This window comes from Trachurus trachurus (assembly GCF_905171665.1).
Source record: "Trachurus trachurus genome assembly, chromosome: 7".
Lineage (NCBI taxonomy): Eukaryota > Metazoa > Chordata > Actinopteri > Carangiformes > Carangidae > Trachurus > Trachurus trachurus.
In genome coordinates this window covers 19,277,936-19,302,469 of record NC_139901.1, presented here as the reverse complement: position 1 = coordinate 19,302,469, position 24,534 = coordinate 19,277,936, and the positions used below count along the sequence as shown (strand labels likewise).

Genomic DNA, 24,534 nt, shown 5'->3' with positions numbered 1-24,534 from the left:
AATGTTCAATGTGACAGGCTTTTTATGGGCCTTCCAATAGCTACTTGATAGTCCCCTGTTGACACCCCTCCTCAACTACACAGCCATATGCAACACGTAATATTTTATTAAATGAAAAATAAATAAATAAATAAAAAAGTTTTAATTTTTAATTCTGAAAAGTATTGGACCGTGTACAAGCCAGTGAATACTCAAATACATGAGTGAAAGTACATACCGTAGTTGAATTCACATGTTTGTCCGGTAGGGGTCAGTGTCGCTGCACGATTCATCCTTCCTGGCGTGACGACACCCGGAAGAAGGAAGCGTCAAATAATTTGGACGATGTACCTGTGCCATCGGTCCTGGTCCTGTACACACAGTTAGCTGGTGTGTAGCTAAACCCTGGATGCACGAGAAAAACATAAACCTCGGCTGCTGTTGTCAGGTAAGTTAGCAGGATAACAGTAAATATAGTTTTTCTTGACCAAAAGCTCTGCTCTGGCGTTTACGCAGCGTGAAGTTAATCGTTTCGCTAATGTCGTCATGGATGCTAACCAGACTGTGTTGTGTTTTGTTTTTGATACAGATCTGCCTTTTTAATCCTCCACGCGCCGTGCAAATCGACCTGCTTGTGAGAAAATGTCGTTTGGTCGGGAAGGATCCTGGACCTGCGTCGTGGCCGCAGTGGTGACGGTGTTTCTGCTGGATGCTGCTGTTTTTGTACAGGCGAAGGTAACAAAAAAACAACAAACAGCCTGCTGGATACAGAGGATGCACCTGTTTGACAGGGTCTTTATTAAAACATACATTTCAGTTTCCTTCAAAATTCTAAAAAGCCATAAAAGCCTACACATGTGTGAGATGTTATTATTGCCTCAAGCAGTGACATAGCCTGTAAAATAAGGTATTAGATTCCTAACAACAAAAAAGGCCTATTTTTCTGTTATCATAACAATTATTCCTACACTTCCAGGCTGAAATTCATATGTGGAACTTGAATGACTGTGCTGGGTGTTTTTTAATTATTGCTTAGTTGATCACGATTAATTAATCATCAGAAATGACAGTTACACACTATTGGCAGAAATATCTCTCCTTGTGGCATTAAAGAGATCTGTAAAAGTACAAAATTTAACTTTGTGAGCTCATCAGAATTTCTGGGGTTTGATCAATAAGTTTCTTTCCCCTTTAGTGCAAAAACTGTTTCCACATTTCTCAGGCAAGACCTGTCTGTCTGTCTTTCTGTCTTTCTGTCTGTCTGACTCAAAAATGGTAGCCACCTGAGGTATCATGTCAGATATGCAGTTGGCTAAGTTGTTGGCCACATGGGCTCAATTTTCTTGCAGAACTTTGAGGATGTCCGTTGCAAGTGCATCTGCCCTCCGTACAGAAACATCACTGGCCACATATATAACCGGAACGTCTCCCAGAAGGATTGGTAAGAGAAACCCTCTCCTTCTACCATGCACAGTGTTTTTGCCCCATAAAACAACAAAATGTACAGTTATTTCAGAAAGTGACACCTCCACCTTTTTCACAATTATTTACGGTGCAGTTTTCTAAAATCCTTTAAATTCATTTAAATCACACGTCAATCTACAGTCAGTACAACAACATAACAACAAAGGAAAACTTTAAAATTAAAAGATTTTTGCAATCTTAGTCTGTCTTTTTTTCCCTTTTCATAAAATAATAAAACTGTAGAAATGCTGAACGCAAAGACACTGCTCACTGCAGGTTTGTGTTTTACAGTAACTGCCTTCATGTAGTGGAGCCCATGCCGGTGCCTGGACATGATGTTGAGGCGTACTGCCTGTTGTGTGAGTGCAAGTATGAGGAACGAAGCAGCAACACCATCAAGGTACTATCTATATCTATCTATCTATCTATCTATCTATCTATCTATCTATCTATCTATCTATCTATCTATCTATCTATCTATCTATCTATCTATCTATCTATCTATCTATCTATCTAAAATAAAAATGTAATCTGGAGAAAAGCATACAGGAGGAATGGTGTTAAACAAGAGGAAGATTTGTTGAAGGTTGATGCCAACATGACATCTTAACATTACGTAAGTACTACATGTAAGTAGTAAATGTTTTCAACCTTTCTATCCCAGGTAACCATCATTATCTACCTGGCTGTTGTGGGTGCACTGCTGCTCTACATGCTGTTTCTGCTACTGGTTGATCCTCTTATCCGCAAACATGACCCCTACACCCAGCCACTGCACAATGAGGAGGACTCTGAGGTAACGTATAATACATATATGTGCAAACACATACACAGCAGTCACATGTATTTCATTCTACTTGAATGTGAAGTCGCTGATTTAATGAAACTGTTGTTTCTTGTTTGCGTGTGTGTTCAGGAGATGCGTCCTCCGGTGGACCCCAACCAAGCAAGAGGAAACACAGTGCTGGAGCGGGTGGAGGGAGCTCAGCAGCGCTGGAAAAAACAGGTCCAGGAACAACGCAAGACTGTTTTTGACCGCCACAAGATGCTTAGTTAAACCCTCTGTCTAACTTTAAAAGCAGACTTAGATGAGGTGACCTCAGTAGGATCAGCGCTATTCCACTGGCACCAGCTGCACTAATTCAAACCATTATATTCAGTGTGCACTCTGCCCTCTGAATTTGTATTTCCTCACTAAGAACCATTTCAACACACTGATCTAACAAGCAAATGTTTTTTTTATTTAGTATGCGTAACAATTATTGCTAGGTTGCATTGCGAAAAAAAAAAACTCCATGATTGTGCAATCCTAAAGACTACTAGATTCATAATGTCTTGATAAAGTAGGACTCTTTCTTTTAGCCAGACTGTGAACAGCCTTGACGCTTTTATGTGAAACTTTGTGTCGTTTGGTTGGTGATTTTATTTTCTGAAATTACCTCAGGACAGGTAAGCTTCATGTTTGTGAATTATTAGTTTAGCTGAAGGGGGAGTACCCCATCTCTTCTGTTGCCATTTCATAGTTTAGAACTAATGATTATTTATTTGTTTAAACCCTGGGCATATTTGGTGTAAGTTAAGTTGTACTACTAATAATGTAAATAAGGAAATTTGCAACCTTTACGGTGGCCCCAACATGTGCCTTTTTCTGTTTCTCTCCTTGTGTGAATGTTTATTGCACCAAACTCTAGTGCAAAAGTTGGCTCTTAGATGATCATTTATTTTGAATTTAACAGTGAACCTGATTGGAAAAAGGGTCTATCAGTGAGTGAGTATGCGAAGGCTACAATTACTGTACATCCTCATATTTTGCAGTAGAGTTTGATGGATCGTACTTTCCCATGCAGAGAGAAATGGAGAACGGGGCATTTAACAGAGCTTTAAAGCCGTCCTCACAAGAATCAAATCTCTGCCACTGGAGAATATCCTAAATCAGTAAAGCTGCTGATAATGCGGTTAAGCATGGCAGAATCAGGATGCCTCGTGGCTTTGAAAAGCCTTCGTGTGCATCATTATGTGTCAGTGAATTCCAGTTCACAGTCAACTATTGAAGCTCGCTGTTGGCGGGGAGATTTAAATATGACCAAGAAAGGTACGCTGCCTCGCATGACCTCATTCACAATGTGACTGCTGTTCACTGAAATATGTTTGATTCTGATTTTAAGTATAATTTCATATCACTGGTTTCACCTTTTTGTTGTCGTTGTTGTTGTATTTATATTTCTCTCCAGCTGGAGAGTTCAACTGCTTGTGACTATACATTCGGCTTGATGTGAAATAAAGAAAAGACTCTGGTTGAGTGCAAGGTTTGTGTTCATTCCTCCAGATATTCCTTTGGGTGCTACAGTTTTTTCCCTGTAGGAGTCACTAATAATATTTATTGTCACTAGGGGGCGATAGAGCACAAAATATGTGGGCCCTCTTCCTTTTTCTGAAATCTTGCATAATCATCACATTAATCCTCACATTTTTTGTGGGTTTCAGCTGTTGGGAAAACGTTCAACAGTTTCACCTTTCACATGTTGAAGACTCGAAGAGTTGTTAGTTTAAAACACAGAAAGCACTATAATCTAACATTATCATTTCATTTCTAAACTGTCACAGAGTGCAATCCAGACTAATTTCCTCTGTGCTGGGGAATTATGCAGTTTATTGACTTTGATTTGAATTGTGCCATAATGGTATGAACACATTTTGTGCTACTATTCAAAGAAAATAGTATATAAGTAAATTATCACTAATAATGTTATTCATTTCAATTATAAATTCCTTGTACAAATGATCTGAATGGAGAAACCCTCTAACATGACAATGCTCATCATCTCAAGTAGTCTCTTAATCATCTGCTCTTGGTTCAGTACCTCCATCCCATTCACAGTATAAATTCTGTGTGGTCGGTAAAGTGTCACACTGGAGGCAGAAACATCCACAAGGTTCTTCTTTACTTTCTGCTCACTGTTTATTTTTTTGTTTTTTTCCACAGTTTAGAGTTCAACATCAGTGCGTAGCAGCAGAACAGCTCAGTTTGATTTGAAATGAAGGGCAGGTTCAGGGGCTAGTGGGGATATTTGGCTACTACAAGGCCCCCTGCCCTGAACTGTCTCTCCCTGTCTTTGTGCTCTCATCTGCCACTGCAGCCTCGCCCTCACCCCCTTGATCCCATCTACTCCCGTCTTCCACCTTCTACCACCCACCCACCACTCTCCCACCCCCACCCCTTAACCATCCCCAAGCAAGGCCTGTCAGTGGTTCAGAGTCTAAATTTAAACTACAGCAGGGCCAACTGCTCCTCCAGCCACTCTGGGCTCCTGTCATTTTTCCCTGCCTAAGGGTGGGGGGGGGCTTTTTCTGTCAGAGGCCCTCAGCCAGGAGGAGAGGCCTGTGGCTTTGTGTGAGGGAGAAGGGACCCAGAGGGAGAGGAGAAGAGGGGGAGAGAGGCCGGTGGAGGACAGCTCACAGGATTGGCAGGTCAGGAACCCAGGGGCCTTCACAACACGGAGTCATAGTGAGCCGCAGTTTGGGATTATACAGTGACAGGACTCATTTCTCGTGGACTGGGAGATCTTCTCAGGTGGAGGCATCAAGATGGCGGCCAACGGCGAAGCGGCCAAGCCGGTCATCATGAATGAAGAGGAGCTGAAGAGGAAGCAGAGGGAGAAACTGAAGAAGCTACAGGCCACGGGAGGTAACCCTCGACCCGCAAGATCCCTCTTCCTCTTCAACCTCAAGAATCCCTTCCGCAAGGCGTGCATCAATATCGTAGAGTGGAAGTATCCTTTAAATCTCACATACAACATAGACACACACACTCACATTGACACATATGGCATACATACATAACACACAGACACACAACTGTTAAGAAGGGCACTGACTCATGAGTAATTAAAGGTGGTTTTCACTTATGAATACACCAGAGGCTCAAGGTATTATACAGTTATTATTATGTGCTTAGGAGCGCTGACATCTAGGTTATACAAAAGTTATGTGTCAACATGGCTGTGAATTATCAGCCATGTATTCCACCTGCAATGAGCCTGGCAATCCAAGTCTCTTTCAAATCAGTGTTAAGGCAATCCCTGAAGTGTTAAGAGCTTTGTTATGTGTCTGGTCGCCCTGTGTCAAAGTCAAGTTTGTAGCCCTGTATTTTCACCTGAGACCTTCTTAAGCTTATCTATTTATATCTAATACAGAAAAACAATTAATGAAGCTACCTCCTTGGCATCCTGCCTCGCTGACATTCAGCTTTTAATGTGGAAATAATGGCACAAGGCAGGCTGCTGAGTGATGTTATGGCCCCTATAGGGGGTTTCCTGCTTTTAGCCTGGTGTCCATTCCTGGATAATAGGTGTTTTCCATCCAAAATAGAATGAGTTGATCATATCTATTCCAGCCACAACATCCTTATGTTTACATTTTGAATAGGTTATATGGACTTACATTATGATGTTAAACAGTGAATGTGCATTTTAAAATATGAGTATAGTGTAAATAGTTGAGATTTTTTTCAAACATGTATTGAACCATATGTTCATATGGATGAGTCATGGGTTTTTTACTGCAGCAGTTTAATCACATTGGTATGTGGTTCTGTGACATAGGAAAGATGGGTCCTGTAATTAGATTAAAAAAGATAATAATACAGAAATGAACAAAAACTCCCCAAATGCCTCTTAAAACACGTTCAAAAAGAAAATACAGCTCCGAGACTAAAAAATCACTAAATACCTCATAGAATAACCAAACTGTTTTATTCTTGATGAGCAGTCTGAGTTTAAATGCTTTGGTCATATTCTTGGGCTCTGCAGCTGTCCCGGGGCTTCACAGACAGACATGATGCTGACCTGGCAGGGGAATTCTCTCGGAGAGCCCCCTATGGATGAGAATGAAGCAGCACAGCAGACAAGATTACATTAACTGTGACCGCTTTGCTGGTTACCCGATGGGTAGGTTTAGGGATGATGTTTCATGCAGTATTTAGAGGCCCTGATTAGTGTTAGCTAGGCTGTAGAGTTGTTTGATCTATTATGTTACATTACATCACAGAAAGTACAGGACAAGTTGCACTGATAAAGAAATAGACCATTTACTTTCTTAGAAAATGTTTCTTCCTTTCCTGTTACCCCTTAAATATAATTACCATTAGTTAATCTACGTACATTTAATCACTTGTGATGTTTCCTCTTGGTGTCCACTTCATGTATTGTTGTTATGATCCTGAGCTTCTCCATTCAGAACCTTTGAAATCATCATTCTGTTAACCATCTTTGCAAACTGTGTTGCCCTGGCCGTGTTCCTACCAATGCCTGAGGAAGACAGTAATAACACCAACTTAAACCTGGTGAGTATGAGTATGGCCTTAGTTTCTACCCTCTCTTTAATGTTTCAGGACTTAAGGACAAAGGTGCTCTCTGATTTATGAAAGGATCCACTATTTTCCAATGACCAGATGGTGACTGCACAGCTGAGTTTATGACAATTTAATGAGTTTAAATGCTTTAGTCAGGTTGCCATTTCAGCTGGTCACAGGTCCGAGTGCCAAGTTCCTTCTAAATGCCTCCAGATACAACTCAGCTCTTTATTTGGCGTCTCATCTGAGGAATATGTCATCAAACAAATGCTGTTGCTTTCTCCTTCAGATGATTAGTTTATCCCTAAGTGATTTGAAGCTGCCCCATCTTCTATATCCAACATATGACGTGTGTGGAGTTTCACCTCAGTGGATAAAAGATACAGAATACAAAGAAGTATACAAAGAACGCCTCACAACACATGTTTGTTTCGACCGTTTCGACACAAACACGTAGGCCTACAGCCCTTTAAAACTGAGCTGACATGACATTGAAAAATTATTGATTCTTTGACATTAATTCTAGCAACATGTATTCTGCCAATAAAACTGAACTAAATCGGCTTAAGGCTATCAAAAGGTTTCACGACCTCCCCATGACAACCTAGATGGCTCCATTGTGTAATCTAGCTGCTAGAAGGTTTGACCCCTGGAAACTACTGGTGTGTGTCCAGGTGTTATTATAATTTAATCTCATAGCTGTGTGTTTATACTGCTGTGAGGGTCTCGATCATGCATTACATGTCTAAAACTGAACAGAACAACCAATGGACCATAGCTGTGAACAAAAGGTAAATGTTTGCTCCACATCTACTTGATGTTGTATTGACACAGATGTTATGGTATCAGGAAGGGTTGTTGTGAGAGTCTTGATATGTGGACCACTATCTCTAGTGCAAATGTCAACACACAGCAGCACCTGTAGCCTGCCATCAGGCACCGTCCTCCATGCAGTCAGTAGACTCACTCCACACATCACTAGAATTGAAGCTTTTATGGATGTTGTTGGTACGCAACCAAGTGACCTACACTCCTCCAGCCAAATTCATCAAGTCATCAGGTGTCTGAACCTAAAACTGACCCTATCTCTTTTCCTTGCTTTCGGCCTGGTTGCCAAATCTTTCTAACATCTCAGTGTGACGTCCATGTAAGAGGAGCTGGTCAAAAAGACCCTCCTCCCTTTTCTGTTAGAAGTAGGTCACCACAGACAGAGTCGCCCCACTAATGCAGGTGGATACAGGAGAATCTGCGAATGTTGTCTCATGTTACCACACTCGCACTGTGCTCATAAGTCATGATGGTTTACTACTATACTTGTTGCTCCACTTGATATAATTTGAATCTCCTTATGTGTATAAATGTGTTATGGTTAATGTATGCATGATTGACTTGGAGGTTGTTATTGATTAGGAGCTAGGGTGCTGCTGCTGCTGCTGCTGCTGCTGCTGCTGCTGCTGCTGGGTGGTTCAGCCAAACATTAATGGCCTGATTTGTGTAAAATGATCAAAAGGAAATAAACATAATACCATATTTATAGTTTACCTCAAATGAACACTCCAGTTTCAGTAGTGACTGCTGGAGCTGATTTCCTTCTAAACTCTATACTATTCTCATGGCATCCCTTTTTCTCCAACACCATTTGTATTTACACCAACTATGAAACAGATAAGTGAAAACATACAGTGCCAAATCAGAGTGTTTTGGTAGACAAATGATACTATGCTGACATGTAGAAGAAATGTCACAGTGCCTGAGGGAAGCCACTCTCACTATCTGTGTCTGCTGTGTATCCTAGAAAATATCAACACTGATGATAGAGACACAGAAACAAGCCAGATCTGCAAACAGATGCTTTTATTCAATGAGCCCGATTTCTCTGCAGGCTGTTCTGTTTCACTCTCTCTCTGACTCAAAGGGCTGACATGATAAACTGTTTCAATCATCACTAACTCATGGTCCACCCATCTGTTTAAACATTCTGGGGACATGTTTAATTTAGCTAAAAGGCTACCAATGCTATCGAGTTCATCTCACACCAGCAACATCTATTGCTATTCTCCCTAGCAGGTGCTTAAAGGCCAACGTTGTCATTCAAATCAATCACCGTACATTTTACTCAGGAATTGAACCTCCAGGCTGTCTTCATGAAATGTAAATGTAATTTGTGGTTTGTGTTTGTCTTTAATGCAGGAAAGTTTGGAGTATATCTTCCTGATAATCTTCACGTTAGAGTGCTTTCTGAAGATTGTGGCATATGGGCTTGTTTTCCATGAAGGCGCCTATTTACGGAACTGTTGGAACATACTGGACTTTGTCATCGTTTTCATGGGGTAAAATGAGCTGTGTGCTGCAGGTGGACATCTCCACTGCCAAAGGACACTGGTTTTCTTGATCACCATAACTGCTTCTGAAAAAGTTCAACATATAATATAAGAAAACTCAAACCTACAATTTTGTTGTGGTAGGTGCTCATATCATCTTTTTTCCCCCCCACAGCCTCGTCACCTTTGTTATGGATACAGTCCATCAAATATCTGGTGTGCCATTGGAGAAGGGTGGGGGGTTTGATATGAAGGCACTGAGAGCCTTCAGAGTGCTACGACCCCTACGCCTTGTCTCTGGAGTCCCTAGTAAGAGCCTACGCTTTAATCCACACTTACCACAGAAACACCCTGTAGCTGTGTTATACTGTTCAGTCTATTTGGTATAACTGTTTATCTGTACTCTGGAGACTCTGCTGAGATGTTTTATACAGTGTTGTGATGGTTTTACTCTCCTCCTTCAGGCCTGCAGGTGGTGATGAACTCCATCCTGAAGGCCATGCTGCCTCTGCTGCACATCGCCCTGCTGGTCTTCTTACTGGTCACCATCTATGCTATCATGGGACTGGAGCTCTTCAAGTGCAAAATGCACAAGACCTGCTATTACACTAATACAAGTATGTGTATATGGCACAGTCGGGTACACTTTTAGGTGTGCTTTTATATTATGTTATGTTATATGATATTTATCTCTTTTCTCTGGCCCACAGATATCTATGCTACAGCAGAGGGCGAGCTGCCTGCTCCCTGCGCTCAGGCTGGTAATGGACGCCGTTGCATGATCAATGGCTCTGAGTGTCTACCAGGCTGGGAAGGTCCCAACAATGGCATTACCCACTTTGACAACATTGGCTTTGCCATGCTCACTGTCTATCAGTGTATCACTATGGAGGGGTGGACCAAAGTGCTCTACTGGGTCAGCTTGAACATTCACTATTGTTATTTTTTGGGCAACCAACACCTCAACTTTTTATTATCCAAAGCATACCCTGACAGAACACAGTGTTTGTGGCTGACACAGAGTTGTCTTTCAGATAAATGATGCCATGGGAAATGAATGGCCCTGGCTCTACTTTGTTCCCCTCATTCTGCTGGGCTCCTTCTTTGTACTCAACCTAGTTCTGGGTGTGCTCAGTGGGTAAGACAAACATTTATCTTTGATCATTTCTACCATCTGCATCTCTGCTTCTCAGCACAAATAAGCTCTAAACAACAATCACATTTTTTCTCTTACCGGTACTTGACTTTGTCTCTCCTCTCAGAGAGTTTACCAAAGAGAGAGAGAAAGCAAGGTCCCGTGGGGAGTTTCAGAAGTTGCGAGAGCGTCAGCAGCTGGATGAAGACCTTCATGGCTACATGGAGTGGATCACTCACGCTGAAGTCCTGGATGCTGATCGAGAGGGCAAAGGTAGGCGCTTACAAACCATCTCAGCATCTAACCAATGTAGCGATAGTGTTCAATTCAATTCAAACTGTTATTGTCTTGTCAGGATTGCTGCCTTTGACCAGTGGAGATTCAGATACAGACAGCCTGTATGGCCTGGAGGGCAAGAGTCGAATCGTTTATTACTAGTAAGTTTTTGCTATTTTGTAAATGTGGCCATGTTATAGTGACGGAACCTTAGCACAGTAACCTAGAGTTTGAGTTTGTGTGTGTGTGTAGCCGTCTGGCCCGTCGCTGGAATCGTTTCTTCAGGATGAAGTGCCTGGTGTATGTGAAAACCAAAGCCTTTTACTGGGTGGTGATGTTCCTTGTTTTCCTCAACACCCTGACCATAGCAACAGAGCATCACCACCAGTCTGAGTCTCTAACTGCCCTACAAGGTCGGTGATAAATGTAGATTATTAATGAATATTTATTCACATAAATTCTGTCCCTCCTATCTTCATCCATTCGCCTCTCTCTCTCCGCTCTTATCTCAACAGATGTTGCCAGTCGCGTCCTGTTGGTGCTGTTTGTCATCGAGATGTTTGTGAAGATGTATGCCCTGGGTCCTAGAGCATATTTCATGTCTCTTTTTAACCGTTTTGACTTCTTTGTGGTCCTGTGCGGTATCCTGGAGATGATCATGCTGTCTGCAGGAGCCGTGGCTCCTCTGGGTTTCTCCGTGCTCAGGTGTATTCGACTGCTGAGAATCCTCAAAGTCACAAAGTAAGTCCAGTCCCCTCAAACAATTATGTTGCGTCCAGTTTGAAAATGTTGTAGTGTTACTAATAGTTATTTATCACCTCTTCTCTCAACTGCTTTGCAGGTATTGGACCTCTCTTAGTAATCTTGTGGCCTCCCTCCTAAACTCTGTCCGTTCCATCGCCTCCCTGCTCCTCCTTCTCTTCCTCTTCATCGTCATCTTCTCGCTCCTTGGCATGCAAGTTTTCGGGGGGAAATTCAACTTTCCTGACCACAGACCCAGACGCAGTAACTTTGACAACTTCCCTCAAGCCCTCATTAGTGTGTTTCAGGTGAGCTAGACACCAATTTACACATGCATCTCCTTTGATTTTGTTCAACCTTGCTTGTCTGTTTTTTATGATACACAGCTTGCAGTGGAAAATCATTGCCTACTCTTTAAATCTCAGGTCCTAACAGGAGAGGAGTGGACCAACATCATGTATAATGGCATTATGGCTCATGGAGGGCCTGAGTTCCCTGGAATCCTTGTTGCCATCTACTTTGTCATCCTCTATACCTGTGGAAACTGTATCCTTCACATGCGCTCACAATGTCATATACGTTTAAAGAATTGTATAGGTATTAATTACGTAAACAAAAAAATCCCAAGGTTTCATTTTCCTGAGCCCAGTGAGATTAGATATTCTCCTGAATGTCTTCTTGGCCATCGCCGTTGACAACCTTGCAGAGGCAGAGAGTCTGACTTCAGCCCAGAAAGAAAAAGCAGAAGAGAAGTTGAGAAGGAAACTGTTAAGGTGAATTAAATAAGTTAAACCTTGGTAAGATGATCTGCTCTGTCTGCTCATATCTCATCTTTATTCCATTCCTTTCCTCCAGGTCCAAAATGCCTGACAAGACTGATGAGGATAGGGAGAGGATATCTAAGAAGCTGGCAGAGCAGAGAGCCAAACTAGAGGGCATGCCCACCACAGCCAAGGTCAGTGTGGTTTCTGGCACCACTGACACCTCACACGCACCTATACATACAGTAAAAATATATATATGTGTGTTTATTTCCAGCTTAAAGTTGACGAGTTTGAGTCCAATGTCAATGAAGTAAAGGATCCATTCCCACCTGCTGACTTCCCAGGTAACATACAACATTTATCTTGCATGTTGAACCAGTTTTCTCAGCAATGCAGTTGCAGCAGAAGGAGTTTACTGATTGCAGGGATTCGTATTCATTACACTGGCTGTTTACCAGTGCTGCTGTCCTGGCTATGTTACAGTGTAAGTATAGTAACCCGTCATTATTATTAGACTCAGCCAATTCCCTGAGCTGAGTTTATAGCAGTCTAAAGTCAAGCTATTTTTTACACTACTCTGGTGACTACCATATAAAGACTACTATGTGATTCAGTATAGATTTCCTTTTCTCTTATGAGTTTTTATTTTAATTTAATTGTCAGTGTTTCTCACCCTCTCTCTTTTCACGGTGATATTGTAACATGAATACCATTGATAAGCAGACCTGTCCTGATCTCCTCCACATGACAGGTGATGACGAGGAGGAGGAGCCTGAAATCCCCATCAGCCCTCGGCCCAGACCAATGGCCGACCTGCAGCTGAAGGAGGAAGCAGTTCCACTGCCTGAAGCCAGCTCCTTTTTCATCTTTGGCCCCCAGAACAAGTCAGAATCTTACTGTCCTCATTCACAATACCAACCTGAAAATATATTCGATGTTAGGATAAGTAATGTGTGTGTATCTTTTTGTGCTTACATTCGTCTACTCACTGGTATCCAGGTTCAGAAAGCTGTGCTACAAAATCATCAACGCTTCATCCTTTACCAACTTAATCTTGCTGTTCATCCTGCTCTCCTCCATCTCCCTGGCAGCTGAGGACCCCATCGATCCCAAGTCCTACAGAAACCAGGTGACATTTTTGATCTGGCACCGTCAGACAGACAGTAACTGTTGAAGTCAGGCTACATTTAAGAACAAATCTGTTGTTTGTGCCTTTCTACCAGATCTTGGCCTATGCTGACATTGTCTTCACAACTGTGTTCACTATTGAGATTGTACTAAAGGTAAGTTCAACAAAAAGTTCTGTGCTGTATATTTTAGTATACTGTATGTCTAATTAGGATAAAAACCACCCAAGCCTCCTTCTGCATTCAGTATTGCTCTTGGCAGGAGAATACTCCTCTGAAACCACATTAAGAATATCACATCATTCTGAAATATTGCCAGTCGTGCATGTTTCTGCCAATATACCTAATTCACTGTAACAGCAGCCAGTTTCTCTGCTGAGTTTCGAACACTAAATTCAGTGATCTGAATGTCAGCATTGGTGGATGTAAGTTCATTTTTGGCATTTACTGCAAATCATTTTCTTCCGTTTAAAGATGACAGTGTATGGAGCATTTATGCACGAAGGCTCCTTCTGCCGTAACTCCTTCAACATCCTGGATCTGATTGTGGTCACAGTCTCCCTGCTTTCTATGGGAATGGAGTGAGTTTGGATTTGCTGCAACAGATATGGAACTGTCCCTCCCTCTGTTATTATCTTTACACTTTTTTGTGCTTCCATACATGTATATCAAGACTGCCATTTGCCCTGTGTTATATGCAGATCCAGTGCTATCTCTGTGGTGAAGATTCTCAGGGTGTTGAGGGTGTTGAGACCTCTAAGGGCCATCAACAGAGCAAAAGGGTTAAAGGTAGGACATTTCATTGGGAAAAAAGTCTATGTTTATGTCGAAGAAGTATTCAGACAATACTACTAACAATAAATTAGAAAATTCATTACAAGTAAAAGTTCTGCCTTCAAAGTCTCAAAAATTCTTATCAGCAAAAGGAGTTTAAATACGATTGATATAGTATTTTGGGATATTATTAGATTGTTAATACTGATATATTACCGTAATAGTAAATAAGCATTTTATAGTTGCAGCATGTCCAGGTTCATGTATTTAGATGCCTAGGTGAATAGGACAGGTCGTGAGTTTGATTAGACTCAGTATTAAATAATAATCCCTTGTCTTTATTTACAGCACGTTGTCCAGTGTGTGTTTGTGGCCATCAAAACCATTGGCAACATCGTCCTGGTCACCATGCTGCTGAATTTCATGTTTGCCTGTATAGGAGTGCAACTCTTTAAGGTAGGTTTTGAAAATCATATGGGGTAAAACCTTCTAAAGCTTGTATTTAATACTACAAGCTTAGTGGCCTTACTGAACGGGTATTAAATGTGTCACTAATTCTCTTTCCCTGCAGGGTAAATTCTACAGCTGCACAGACACATCCAAAATGACTTCGGAGGAATGCCAGTAAGGCAAACATCTTTCAGATATGACTCATTTATCAAAGCCCTAATGCTATTTTAGAGTGGCCACTCACTGTGTTTGCTCTCAGGGGATCCTTCTTGAAGCACATGGATAACTCCCTGCAGGACACAGTGGTGGCTAATAGAGAATGGCTCAACAGCGACTTCAACTTCGACAACGTGCTCAACGGCATGCTGGCTCTCTTCACTGTTTCCACATTTGAAGGCTGGCCAAAGTAAGCACAGCATACGTTTTGATGTGACAAATTGTTTCTTCAATAGGGCTGCTTTGATTGAGTTAGAGGACAGCATATTGTATTACACGGATATTGAACTGGGAGTAATTCAATTGTTTGCCGCCAGATATTGTAAAAGAGGCGATATATTCTTTTAAAGTCACTGAATTATACATGTCGTCTACAAAAGTTACCTTTTATTGTATCTTTGATCTTTGTCCTGCCATGTTTCCCTCCTCACTCAACACCTCTCAACATGTTCTCAGACTCTTATACAGAGCCATCGATTCAGATGAGGAAGACATGGGTCCTGTCTTCAACAACCGTGTGGATGTGTCCATCTTCTTCATCATCTACATCATCCTTATTGCCTTCTTCATGATGAACATCTTTGTGGGCTTTGTCATCGTCACTTTCCAGGAGCAGGGCGAGCAGGAGTACCAGAACTGCGAGCTGGATAAAAACCAGGTACGGTGAGACCCTCAGAGAAGAAGCTATGGGCAGTGACGGTAAAATCTAGAACACACTCAGTGGCTGATTATTTCTCCTCTAACCCGCCTCCTGTGCTGCCTCCCTTCAGCGTCAGTGTGTGCAGTACGCACTGAAGGCTCGTCCTCTGAGGTGCTACATCCCCAAAAACCCCAACCAGTACAGGGTCTGGTACATTGTCACCTCCTCATACTTTGAGTACCTCATGTTCTTCCTAATTATGCTCAACACCTTGTGTCTGGGAATGCAGGTATGTAAATCAAGGTCATTTTGCAACATAAAAACACAGATTGTATTGTAGAGGCTGCTGACGAACAAAATTCAGTATCTTTAGATGTGGGTCTAAGCATTTCTTTAACAAGAGCACAAGTGTTCAGTGTTTGTTACAGCATTTGATTAATGAATATGTGGAAAAATTGACACCGTATTTAAAGTATGGGACACTACAGCTTTCTGTGAAATCCCAGACTAATTAATTTTGGGAGGAATTGGGAGCAGATTAGTGCAGAGTGCTCCACTTGTTGCTCTGTCAGTTAATTTACAACAAACCCCTAATGTGTATGCAAGCAATCTTTTTTTTTTCATGTAACTAAAGTTGCTGATGACTGCACAATGCACAGTACAGTACACAGCACAGAGCAGCAGCAGTACACTGGGTAGAGACTATGTAATTTTCAAAGTTCAGTATGGGCCTTGTTTATTTATTGTTAAAAGTTAATCCCAGTTCATTACAACTCTTACTTTGATCAGTTGAGCCAAAGCTATGACCCAAATAAGACCTGTGTTGTAATAAATGGGACTTATCTATTAAAGGCCCCCTGAAACATATTAGCTTAATTAGATTTTTACTCTGAGTAAAAGTATGAACTCAAGTTGGTATTGATCTGCTTATTTTACATGAGAGATGTAAAATCTGTATTGTTATTATTTTTGTCCGTGCTTTACATGATGGTTTAAAGTGGGTGTGGCTCAGTTCAAAATATGTGATGTCACAAATTTCTATGTCCTAGTCAGAATTCAGTGACCTTTTCACATGTTAAACTGGATCAGATAACAACATTAAACATATAATATATAAGACCTGGGGATTTTCTTTGCCTTAATGTTGTTTTTTATTGTGAATATTTAATGACAAATGGCCATACCTAGGTTTTCTGTGCATTTGTGTAATAACAGTCAGTAAAACTACAGTCTGTAATGATACAATGTTAAGTGTAATTTTTGCTTTTCAACAGCACTGTAACCAGTCGGACCATGTGACCAAGCTGTCAGACATGCTGAACTTGATCTTCACCGTGCTCTTCACTGTGGAGATGATTCTCAAGCTCATGGCCTTCAAAGCAAGGGTAAACACCCCGATGTCTCTTGTTCAAATGGTTTTCCACTCAGCCTTAGTGTCCCGCTGTCTCATCTGTGGTTTACCTCTTCATACAGGGCTACTTTGGAGACCCCTGGAATGTCTTTGATTTCATCATTGTCATCGGCAGCGTTGTTGATGTCATCTTGAGCGAAGTTGATGTGAGTACAAATAACAGAGCATATATTGTTATACATTTTTCTTTGTTCTGATGAACACACAGATATCAGGTTCACACTGCAGGTGCTGTGTCTGTGAAATCCCTCTGTGTTGTCGTAATGAGACAGTCATTTGTATTGAAATGACTCAATGTATTTATTCAATGCTTTGACCCAGACGCATATAATTGCGGCCCAACCGCTGATTGGTGCCAACAGATCTAGCTCACAGAACATGGTCAGTACTATTGTGGGCCATTTTCACCTCACCCCATCCACTCTCACCCTCCTCAGTGCCTTACACAGATGCACTTCCTTTTCCATCACAAACCCACCCATACGTTCCTTCATCCTCACGGCACAGTTATTCATTACATTTACAATGTGTTGTCTGAGCACTTAAAAAGAGCACAACATCGATTAAAGGATTTAGTGTTTTGTGATAATGCCACACTGCTTTCTCCAACTAGTCACAGTTTTCTCTTGTCTTTTCTGCACTGCATCATCCTCATCATTTCCACACAAGCAACACAAGCTTGTAGCAGATTCACTTCTCTATCAAGAATGTGTCGAATGACTTTTCTTTCTTTTATTCCTCCTCTTGTTTCTCTTTATTTATTTCTTATCCCCATCAATTCCTCCATCTTCCATGCACCTCACTCCTCACCTGTCTATCCTCCACAGACTGCCCTGGCCTCCAGTGGAGGACTGTACTGTCTCCATGGCTGTGCTGTAAATATCTGATCCACACTGCACTGCACTGCTGCATGAGCCTTGCTGTGTGAGCACCCCACTACGTTCTCTACTAAACCCTTAGCGCTACTGTACTGAACCGCGTGCGACTCAACCCGCTGGTGAAACATCTGCGTTCCTACTGTCCCATCTCATCTTACACAGCAAATGTAAAAAGACCTCAGGCTGTTTGCTATATAGTGTTACAGTACGACTCATACTGTTTACACAAACAGGTCTTCATTTCAGCACTCATATAAAATCACAGCAAGCATTAACGATGGCTGAATGACTGAAAATCGATAAAATCTTGACAGTGAACTGTGTGTATTTGTTGATTTCGCATGAGTTACAAGCTGCAGCTGCTCCTCTAGTTTTCAGCAACTAAGATCCTGAAGCTTTGTAACTCATCACAGGTGGAAACATTGTCTTTACTATTAACCCTATTTTGAGATCATACATCAAACCTAAATGATCTTTAACAGTATAAGTGCAATGTCTTCTATGTACATTATATTAATATTATTATAACTAAGTATTGAATATAACTGCAGTATCTATTTTCTTCATTTTTTTTTACTCAGGAGACAAATCCTATGCAAGCAATTGCAGTAAGTCAAAACTGCCCCACTTTTGGAAGAAAGTCATTCTTATTCTTAGGTTTTCTGTTTTCTCATATCTTCTGTTTCTTTTTTTCCCACAGGCTTCTGAAAATGCCTCAGTTTCCATCACGTTCTTCCGACTTTTCCGTGTCATGCGTCTGGTCAAACTGCTGAACCGCTCGGAGGGCATCCGTAACCTGCTGTGGACCTTCATCAAGTCCTTCCAGGTCTGTCACAATGGTCATCTTCATTTTTATTTTTATTCTGCACTTGTAACACATTTTTAATGAGTGGACTGTTTGCTTTGTGTCTTCAGGCTCTCCCTCATGTCGCTCTGCTCATTGTGATGCTCTTCTTCATCTACGCCGTCATCGGGATGCAGGTGCAGTCTTGAATATTTATTTTCTGGATCAATAAAATTGTAAACCTGTGAAGACTGTTGAATCAGTCTCTGATGCTAAACTCTACTGAGACATGTCTCTGCATTTTTCATTGGTGAACTAATTGTGACTGGTGCTTTAACAACCCCCTCAGATCTTTGGAAAAGTATCCCTAGTGGACGGCACTCAAATCAACCGCAACAACAACTTCCAGACATTCCCTCAGGCTGTTCTGATGTTATTCCGGTGAGTCTGTGGTCTGCATGGGCTTCGAAGCTCATTGTTCGCTGGATGAAAAACAAAGATCTCACTGTAGGTTGTGTATGCGTCTCTGTATCCAGATGTGCAACTGGAGAGGCTTGGCAGGAGGTCATGATGGCTTCAATGTACGGGAAGAAGTGTGACCCCAAGTCTGATTTCCTGCCAGGAGAGGAGTACACCTGTGGGTCCAACTTTGCTGTCTTCTACTTCCTCAGTTTCTACTGTCTCTGTGCCTTCCTGGTGAGAAGCAGATGTTAAGTCAACAGTTACCTTTAAGGTGTTGTCATATTTTAGCCTTTATCATAAGAAACAGTACTGTATAAATCAAGGTGTTTCATTTCGTCCTTCTTTAGATCCTCAACCTGTTTGTAGCTGTCATCATGGATAACTTTGACTACCTGACCCGTGATTGGTCTCTCCTTGGTCCTCATCATCTGGATGAGTTTAAGAAGATCTGGGCTGAATATGACCCTGAAGCCACGTAAGCCTAGACTGCAAATAAGATCCAGGATCCTCTTTGTGTTTTTTATATGTTCAGCTTGGTCAGATGCAGGTGTGTGCCACTACAGATGAGTATAACATGTCTCTTGGATCTGACAGGGGGAGAATTAAACATCTGGATGTGGTGACACTGCTGCGGAGCCTCCAGCCTCCACTGGGCTTCGGCAAGTTCTGTCCTCATCGTGCTGCATGTAAGGTATGTAAGATCATTAACAGTCAAAAACCAAGTGATGCTCCGCATATACTGTATATCAGTCATCAGATAGTTAAGACCATAATATATTGAATATTCTATCACTATTCATTTACAGGTGTCTCACAGTGTTATTTATAGTTGTTCACATTAAATGAAACTACCTCTTCCCCATCCCCAAGTCTTTTCCCCTCATCTTATGTAATATAATTATTAATACATTGTCAGCTGATAAAACTATGAAGGTAAAAAATTGTGTTTCCTGCAGCGTTTGGTTGGTATGAACATGCCTCTCAACAGCGATGGCACCGTCACCTTCAATGCCACTCTATTCGCTCTTGTCAGGACTGACCTTAAGATCAAAACAGAAGGTAGGGTGCACCAGTACCTTTCTATGAATGTCTTTTCTCCAACTTGATGTTCAAACTGTAACTTGATGCATTTTCCATGGATTGTTCTGAAAAGGTAACTTTGAGCAGGCCAATGAGGAGCTTAGAGCCATCATAAAGCAAATCTGGAAACGCACCAGTATGAAACTGCTAGACCAGGTTATCCCCCCGATTGGAGGTCAGTCTGAGGAAAGAAATTAGACGCATTGCAAAATAACCCTGTATTTCTCACACTGATTGCCCTCTAACCTGTTTGACCTGGTTGTAGATGATGAGGTGACTGTGGGCAAATTCTACGCCAACTTCCTGCTCCAGGACCATCTCCGCAAATTCCTGAAGTGTCAGGAGGAGTACTACGGCTACCGCCCTTCAAAGAAAAGTGCCTCAGGCCCAGAGATCCAGGTGAGCAGTCAGTTTGGGGTCCAAATCATATTATCAGTGTAATGTTTCAAATGTCAGACAGGAAGTTACTGCATAATAACTGAAAATCACTCATAAATGTTCAAGAGAGATGGTAAGCATTTTTCAGAGAAGCATGCTATGCAAAAGTGTTGTATATTGTATTCCCCTTTGGCTCTTCAGGGGTAAATAAATCAATAAAATATGATATCAGCACATTTTTATGCACATAACTGTTAAAACTGCACTCATCTTACAGTGCAACCCTGCGTATACCTCAGTGTATGTCTCTTTATTACACCATTACTCAACTTTGTGCCTGTGCTCTTCACTTCTCCACATCCTGCATGTTTGTTTGTCTAGGCTGGTCTGAGGAGTATAGAAGAAGAGGCTGCTCCAGAGATGCACAGGGCCATTTCAGGAGACCTGCAGAACGAGGATGAGATGGACAGAGCAATGGAGGAGGCTGGAGAAGAGAGAATTTACCAGGTGAAAAGCATTCTCTGCAGTAAAATGCAGATGTATGGGACATATCTAAGTATATGTTTGTCTTGCTTGGTATTTGCAGCGTACCCATGGCCTGTTTGGTGACAGGGTGGACTCTTTCTCCTCCGAGCCCGCCAGTGCTCAGTCCGCACAGATGACCAACCAGCGGCCGCTCCAGTTCTCTGAGAGCCAGCCCGAGTCCCCACCAAACTCCGCCACTTTGATGCCCACCACTGACTTTTTCCCCACAACCGCACCAAAGAGCAACACTAACAACAACGCCTTCGCAGAGTGAGTACCATATATACTCCTATCAACAATGGTGACACACACTGTGGGTGACTTTGATCATTTTTGTTGTCCTTCAGGTTTTCATTTGAAAGAGAAGGCAGTCCTGAAGAGTTTTACAATCCTAATGAGAATGAAGAGCCAGGTATGTCCATGCAGGGCAAATTGCTCACAGAAAATTATAAACATTTAACATATTGAAGTTTGTTTCTCTGTGCACATGTTCCTGTTTTACAAGAAAACCACAAATACACTCAAATATAAGAAAGTAAACATATGGTTAAATGTAGACAAACAAATGTATTCCCCGCCCTGTATCCCCACACATATGAAATACACACACACACACAAGCTCACGTAAATCTTTATATAGTAGTTTGCTAGGTGTTCATTTGTTTATTTGTAGGTTGATTATTTGAAGGTAGCCAAAGTTAGCCCTTGTGTGAAATAGGCTAATGAAAAACATCATTTTTCGTTCAACAACCCAGTCCCTGTTCACTTGCTGTTTGTGGGATTAAGAATTATCTTGTATGTCAAACTCATCAAATTGATCTGATTTACGGCTATTGACTATTTTCTCAGTGGATTCATCTGAAGATGTCAGACAAAGATGAAAAAAAAATTCTGTGCCATTTTCACAGAGCTGAATGTAGCGTCCTCAAATGACTTGCTTGTGCAAACATCAGTCTAAAAGACAGAGATAATCAGTTTACTGTCATGACACAAACAAAAGATGCAGCTCCTCATAACAGAATCGGTTATTAGATTAATTCATTTTCTGTCAACCAGTGGCACTTTGCGGTGGGTTTCCCTGGGTAACTTTTCACTGTCATTTGTTTGTCCTTATTAAGAGAACAGACGCTGGAGCTCCATGGTGAAAACAAACAAAACACAGGTAAGATTTATTGAAGAGTGACTTGTGCAGTGAGTGTGATGATGAACAACTCACTTTAACAACGTATGAATTAATGTCCTCTTTGCAGTTCCCTTATGACCCTAATTATGGTGACAGTCAGAGTCAGGGATCCCACACTGCAGCGGATCAGCTCGTCCAGGAGGTGAGTGAGGAGAGGTCTCTGACTGCACGCTGACTTGGATAGGTGTTAACAACAGTTACCACTCTTTTCAGTACTGGCCCTGACACTAAATGAGGAACATCAAGATTTAAACTACAATTATTTCTCCTTAAAATGTAAAGAAAGTTCATGTTTTGTTGGAATTTGTTTGGATCTTTTCAAGTGTCCTAGAGCAGACACATCAGGCACCCAGCGTCTGAGTTTTCGTTTGTGAAAATTCAGGAAAACCCCATGAATCACTAATAAATCATCAGGTTTTTCTGTCCAGAGATTAAGGACATATTTTTAAACTGTAGGTTCTATAACTTTACAGTCCATAAAATGTTGTTATTTACAACCCATAGAAAATTTAAATTTCAGTCTTTCATATGGTGACAACAGTTCAAGTAAGATTTGTGTCAAGGTATAAATCAAAGCTGAGCTATGAAGGCTTGTAGAAATATTATGATGATATTTCAGGGGGATTTCACTTCATAGAGAAGGCTGGGTAACTGTTTCATTAGTTGTTTATCTGAGGCTATGGTCCCTATGTTTCTCTGTGGAGTTCAGGAAAATATTAAATCATTGTTACCATTATTTTTTCAGCCGTTTTAATGCTGCATAACAACATCATTCATAACTTGACAACAACAGGAGCTGTTGATTTATAGTTGTTGCCTTCATTGTTGACTCGTGATAATTTGACATCGTTACTCTATGTAAGCGCCAACACTGCATTTTGTTCTGTCTTCCAGGCTCTCGTAGAGGGCGGTCTTGCCTCCCTGGCCAAAGACGCAGACTTTGTGTCGGCGACCAAGAGGGAGATGGCTGAGGCGATGCACATCCCCGTCACTCAGATGGAGGGCATGGCTCAGGGCATCCTCAAGGAGCGCTCCGGCAGCGCCGCCTCTGTCAAAAAGAGACGTCCCATCCCTGTGCCTCCCGCTGGCCCGTCTGCGGCCACACAGGACACAGTCCAGCCAGATCCGGCTGTGAGGAGGAAGAGACGTCCGATCCCATTGATCCCCTCTGTGCAGAACCAGGCCGAGGCCGACGCCAAAGTGTAGAGGCTGTCACTTGAGTGTACATGGATATCATGTGGTTTTTACTCTTACAGATGGCCTTACCTCACCTCACTTCACCAAACTTGTTCCCCTGTGACAATCTGTATCTACTATCCTGGCTCAAGGCCTAAAGGCACATTAGCTCAGGTTCGATATATTGTCCAGTGTGGTTGAAACTTAAACGAAGGAGAAACAATATCTGATAATGAAACATCATAATCTTCAGATTCATTGAAACTAATAAAAACACTAACTTATCTCAGAGTGAACAGATTGAAGCACTCCTTTCTTTGTAGCGTTTATGAGGTTATCCATTCCATAGACTTATAGGACAACCATGTGAGCGGACTGAATGTCTTGTTGAAAGCCTCAAAGAGGGAGGCAGGATAGCGACAGGTGACTAGAAATGTCTGAAGTGACGTAGTGAAGCAGGGAGCAGGCAGCTGTCTTTATCACGCTGCAGTTCAGTGAGGAAGAAGGTAAACCGAGTGTCTGCGCATCCAGGCCCAGAAACGTTCAACTGAGTATTCAGTTCACACTCTTAAAAGGGTCCTGGTGCCGACAATGAAAGTTGAAGCATTTTTTTTCTGTTTTTAAAGCAGTGTCCTCTGATCCATTTGGACTTGCTGTCTTTCATTGTTTTATTACTGAGGTTTTAAGTTTCCTCCTGTTGTCGACTGTTCTTGTATACAGTTGGTTTCAGCAGTTTTTAAGAGGAAACATTATTTTTTTATGAATATTTTTATTTGGGACATAAAGGTACATTTCATCTATAAGAAGTTTAGCTATTTGTTAAATGTAAGCCTTTCTGTAGTCATGTAGTGCATGTGACTTTTTTCCACTGTAAGTCACTACTGCTACAGGTTTTATTTATGTTTTTCATTTACATGAATGTGTCATTCTGTTGAGTTGGGGGTAGTTCGTTTGACCCATACAGAGAATGTGTCTTCAGCATACCTGGAGTATGGTGGATTTAGTTTGAAAGCTCACCAAGGCGTATGAACACATTTTATTCATAATTGCATGGGCATAATGTGATTGCACATGTTTCATGTTTTGTGCCTGAATGCAAACATGACCGGCCCTTCCAGAGGACTGTTTTTTTTTCTTGTTTACACTGTCCTCTGGTCAGCCTGTGTTTTTGCTGTCGTACATTACGTCATTATTCAAGGTTAGACACCGTTGGTTTGAGTGAATCTTAATATAGCTCAACTTAACTGACCTTAATTCTTCACTTCTGGATCTGTGCCAATATAGTTGATGTTACATCGGTGTTCTCACCATTGGCAAAAGAAATAAATCATCCTAAACATTCATTTCTGTGTTAGTTGTCTTTCTGCAAATAAACCGAAGCCTGACAACACGAGACAGGTGAGTTTGCTCCAAGAAGTAA

At 41.6% G+C, this 24,534-nt stretch overlaps 2 protein-coding genes across 2 annotated transcripts; both read left to right on the top strand.

The window, feature by feature from the left end:
* The first annotated feature begins 286 nt into the window (after positions 1-286).
* On the top strand, positions 287-3,737 carry tmem9 (transmembrane protein 9). Its single transcript, XM_083976165.1, has 6 exons — positions 287-427; positions 569-714; positions 1,329-1,420; positions 1,735-1,843; positions 2,108-2,239; positions 2,360-3,737. The coding sequence occupies exons 2-6, from the start codon at positions 622-624 to the stop codon at positions 2,498-2,500; spliced, it is 567 nt and encodes a 188-aa protein (XP_083832291.1). The 5' UTR covers positions 287-427; positions 569-621; the 3' UTR covers positions 2,501-3,737.
* A 1,052-nt stretch (positions 3,738-4,789) lies between these two features.
* Positions 4,790-24,457, top strand: LOC310989191 (dihydropyridine-sensitive L-type skeletal muscle calcium channel subunit alpha-1-like). Its single transcript, XM_083976164.1, has 45 exons — positions 4,790-5,213; positions 6,679-6,784; positions 8,984-9,123; positions 9,290-9,423; positions 9,579-9,731; positions 9,825-10,030; positions 10,149-10,252; positions 10,377-10,522; positions 10,605-10,686; positions 10,778-10,938; positions 11,041-11,266; positions 11,367-11,574; positions 11,692-11,812; positions 11,925-12,039; positions 12,122-12,221; positions 12,305-12,374; positions 12,782-12,914; positions 13,030-13,159; positions 13,254-13,313; positions 13,632-13,738; positions 13,859-13,946; positions 14,280-14,387; positions 14,503-14,555; positions 14,641-14,787; positions 15,054-15,255; positions 15,368-15,526; positions 16,512-16,622; positions 16,711-16,794; positions 17,476-17,523; positions 18,108-18,134; positions 18,227-18,352; positions 18,442-18,507; positions 18,660-18,751; positions 18,847-19,006; positions 19,120-19,247; positions 19,367-19,463; positions 19,729-19,831; positions 19,926-20,027; positions 20,118-20,251; positions 20,612-20,737; positions 20,817-21,025; positions 21,103-21,167; positions 21,874-21,917; positions 22,006-22,080; positions 22,833-24,457. The coding sequence occupies exons 1-45, from the start codon at positions 5,029-5,031 to the stop codon at positions 23,142-23,144; spliced, it is 5,553 nt and encodes a 1,850-aa protein (XP_083832290.1). The 5' UTR covers positions 4,790-5,028; the 3' UTR covers positions 23,145-24,457.
* Positions 24,458-24,534: the final 77 nt, after the last annotated feature.